General features: G+C 49.5%; 1 protein-coding gene across 1 annotated transcript in view; it reads left to right on the forward strand.

Annotated features, from left to right (window-relative positions):
• LOC135830462 (Na(+)/H(+) exchange regulatory cofactor NHE-RF1-like) overlaps positions 1 to 1009 on the forward strand; it is an 8441-nt gene extending 7432 nt beyond the window's left edge. Inside the window, exon 5 of the mRNA XM_065342710.1 lies at positions 449 to 1009. Within this exon, the coding sequence (XP_065198782.1) occupies positions 449 to 883 (435 nt within the window). The 3' untranslated portion in view covers positions 884 to 1009. The remainder of the gene's footprint in view (positions 1 to 448) is intronic.
• Positions 1010 to 4240: the final 3231 nt, after the last annotated feature.

Here is a 4240-nt window from a genome sequence, read left to right on the forward strand (position 1 = left end):
GATTGGTGCTGGTTATGCTGGTGGTGGTGCTGTTGGTGCTCATGGTGCTTGTGCTAGTGGTGGCGGTGGCGCTCGTGCGTGTGATGGTGTTGTTTGTGCTGGTAGCCTACAATGTATGGAGATTCCACAGTAATTGCGTGACCATGACCATACGAAACACCTCGAAGCGATGATGTAATTGCGCAACTAAATGACATAATGCACGATCCTCTGCTATTGTGGGGAGGAGTTGAACGTAGGAATACGGTTTCCCTTTTGCCAGCTAATCCATTACCTTTCCTGATACGCACACTGCACTGGCAATAAGTGCAGCGCATAGAGTGATATGGATACAGCAAACGGAAAACACTCACGGTTTTTTGGGTGCTATGGTAGCTTTAAGCTTTGCTGCGTTCGAACTTTCTCGCTGGATTTGTCTCTTCTCTCTTCTTGTTCGCGTGTGCTGTAGAATTTCCTAGCCTCCGCGTCGTCATCGCAAACAGGCGCCGCCGGTAATGGTAGCAGTTCAAGCTCACCTCGCGTCTCTCACTCCAGCTCAGCGACGTCACTGAGCCTGCACGCCAACGGGAGCCAGCTCAGCAAGACGCCCACAACCAACGCGGCCATCATCGCCGGGGGCAACCAGCGAGCCGACTCGCCGCTGTCGTCGTCGTCGCACACGCCCCCACTGGTGTGTCTAGGTGGCAACAACTCCTCGTTCGCCGTGCAGCAGCACGCGGCACACAGGGACAATCTGAGCAGCGCGTCCAAGACTCCGCCGTCGCCGTCTTCCTCGTCACTGCTCATGCCCTCTCCTGTGTCGCCAATGTCAAGTGCTGACGACCAGGATGGTTTGGATCCGGCCGAGTGCAAGAAGATGTTGCTACTAAGAGGTGAGACATAAAGCAGTGTTGATGTTGTTTTATTTTATTTTAATTCACAGTGACCAAACAAGCAGATGTACTCAATAACAAAGAGGTGATCTGTTGAGCACAAGTTGCACGTGGATGAACACGAGGAAATGCACACTTGGCAGTAAGCAGCGTGTGTGTGGCCCTTTGCTGCGAAGCAGTCGGCGGGCGGTCGCGTAGTACTGCAGCGCTGAGGTTTATTAGATGTTCTGTCTGGCCCTAAGGGCCCACACACAGCATTACTCAGGTTCTCTGGCCCTAAGGGCCCACACACAGCATTACTCAGGTTCTCTGGCCCTAAGGGCCCACACACAGCATTACTCAGGTTCTCTGGCCCTAAGGGCCCACACACAGCATTACTCAGGTTCTCTGGCCCTAAGGGCCCACACACAGCATTACTCAGGTTCTCTGGCCCTAAGGGCCCACACACAGCATTACTCAGGTTCGTACAGTTATTGTAATAATCAAGGAACAGAAAGACAAGGAAAAGAGAGCTCACATTCTCGGACCTAGTCCAGCACAGCAAGCATGCACAACCAGCCACGAGCCCAGGCGCGCATGCATGCCTTATCACATCACGTACACAGCATTAGGATACGACAGACCTTGGATACCGAGTGCACATCCAGGGGCGTAGCAGCCGGTCCGGCTTCGGCCGGACCATTTTTTTAAACACAATGCCCGAACGTGCCCAGAATTCAGAATGTTGCACCCTAATTTCTAAAATTCCCCGGGGAAGACCCCCCGACCCCCTCCGGCTATACCACCTCCAACGTCGGTGCTACGCTGCCCATGGGGCTTTGTCTTACCACAGTTCCACTGTACCTGTAGCCCGATCATGGTTAAATTTGACCATCGTAGTATTTATTTTATTTTATTTTATTTCACCGTCCAATGGCAGAAGCCAATGAAAAAGAGGGGGCGTTAGCCCGTCAGGCGAAATAGCACGTCATCGTACATTTGAGACCAGCGGGAAGAAGATGACGACGTCCACTAATTCAGTATCTGCGCACACGAATGTGCTGTGTGTGTGTGACTCAGTGTGTCAGCTATGGCATCAAACCCTGTGGTTCCATGCCTACCGTGTAGGTCAGAACCATTCTGCAAAGTTTGAATGACGTAGGTAGAACGATCGCGCCGCGAACCATACCTTTTGAAATTCTGTTACCTTCCACCATTGAAATTTCTAATTTCTTCCTGAGAGGGGTAGCTGTTGAAGTAGTGCCGGGGATCTGCCCTGCAACTGCTACAACAAAAAATGATTCGATCTGAGAAAGCGTGAGACCGCGAATCTCCGTTGAATATGGAGTATTTCAAGCCTTTTCACGACGAAGATGGAGTTCTCTTTGGAGATGGACGTCGTGGCAAAGGACATGGTTTCCGACTTCTGGCGTCTGGTGAAGCCAGGGATCATTTGTCCAGTCAGGTCGGCAGCCTAACCGTCGGTAAGCTTGTGTTTGGATCGCGTTCTGCTCAATGTGGTGGATCACAAACAATTTTGATATCGCACATCGTGTGTACGGTATTTTTTATTCAGAAAATCGCAAAGTGTCTCTGACTCACTGTGTGGCCGTCCTATGCCACGAGAAACTCCAATCAGGCTCCTATGTCCTCTGCCTTCTTGATTGAATGTCCACTTCGTTTGAACAATGAACACAACAATCGAGGACGGCTTTGCAATGAAACATACAGCTATACTGGAGCCGGAAAAAAGAAGAAAAAAGGTGCTCGGGATGAGACTCGAGTACACGCGTTCTCTCCCAGCAGGTTTTTCACTCATAGATGCGTAATTAGATGCTTAAAGGGGAAGTTAAGGCAAAATCAAAATTTCACCAGTTGTAGTCTTCGGGTGCTAAGTTGAATGGTCTTGGTCCGAGAAGGCTGAGACGCTCCCTTCCTACTTGAATCCCAATCGAACTCGCGCACTTCCACCGAAACTGGGTGACTGCGCCCTACTAGATGGGGATTTGTATGCAAAATGTCACTAAAAGCGCCATTTCGTTCTTATAAAAGTATGGATGACCGCGATTGGCCCATATGTTGTAGTCTTTTGGACGCTGAGTCGACTGGTTTTGGTCCGAAAAGGCTGCGATGCAGCGTTCGGCCCTTATTCCCAATCGAACGTGGTTGAACAAGCGGTCACGTGCTCCTGGGTGCCCAAATCACCTGGTCACCACGCCAGCAGGCGACAACTTTCACACCAAGGTTCAACTCGAGTTCAACTCGAGTGACAAGACTGCACCCAAAAAAGGTCAAACAGGCTAGTAAGTTGTACCCTGCAGGCATGGTGACCAGGTGACTGGTGTACGCAGGAGCACGTGACCGCTTGTTCAACCATATTCGATTGGGAATAAAGGAGGAACGCTGCATCTCAGCATTTTCGGACCAAAACCATAGCCAGCAATCGCATGTCATCTCGTACATTGAAAATCAACATAATTTTGCGAATCGACCTTTTTTTCAGGATCACTTTTCAACGAGGACGAAGCAAAGTCGGCCGAACGAAGCCTAGAGGAAGAAAATCACCCTCTCCACTTCACCATCACGATACTGACATAGATACGAGATGAAACAACTAAAAAATTCACAAGAAAACTGTACGACCATCATCGCGCTGACTTTGGTCTGACTTTGGTCTGAGAATTTCTATCACGATCAAAAATGTACGAGGAGCACTCAAAAATCAGCCACAGACGTACCTTTATCGCTCTCTACTCCTTTTTCAAGGCACAAAAGTCGACTCTCCACTTTCAAACCAGGAACCAGACATACCAGTGGTCCTTTTCAGCTGCTCCACGAGCGCAGGAAATGTTCACCAAGGGGCGCAGAGCAGCATCCATTCCAGAAAAATAGCTAAAATACGAGTGAGACTGCATGCCTGAGTACATGAGTACATGTATGAGTACATGCAGAAAATAGTAAATTTCAGCGTTTCTGCTCCAAACAGCAACCAGCTTCGACTAGAAACAAAGATTACACCAAAGGATCAAACAACAACGATTTTCTGCAGTTTTTTTGCAGTTGGCATCCTTGTGCTTGGCCCAGCACGCCAAAAATCACACCTCGGAGGAGTACAAAAATTACAACTCTCAGATGTCCTTGATTGCTGGCCATGGCAGTCGACTCAGCGTCCAACTCAGCGTCCAAAAGACTACAACATATGGGCCAATCGCGGTCATCCGTGCTTTTATAAGAACGAAATGGCGCTTTTAGTGACATTTTGCATACAAATCCCCTTCTAGTAGGGCGCAGTCACCCAGTTTCAGTGGAAGTGCGCGAGTTCGATTGGGATTCAAGTAGGGAGGGAGCGTCTCAGCTTTCTCGGACCAAGATCATTCGACTCAGCACCC

The sequence above is a fragment of the Sycon ciliatum genome, unplaced genomic scaffold (assembly GCF_964019385.1).
Source record: "Sycon ciliatum unplaced genomic scaffold, ocSycCili1.1 SCAFFOLD_2506, whole genome shotgun sequence".
Classification (NCBI taxonomy): Eukaryota; Metazoa; Porifera; class Calcarea; order Leucosolenida; family Sycettidae; genus Sycon; species Sycon ciliatum.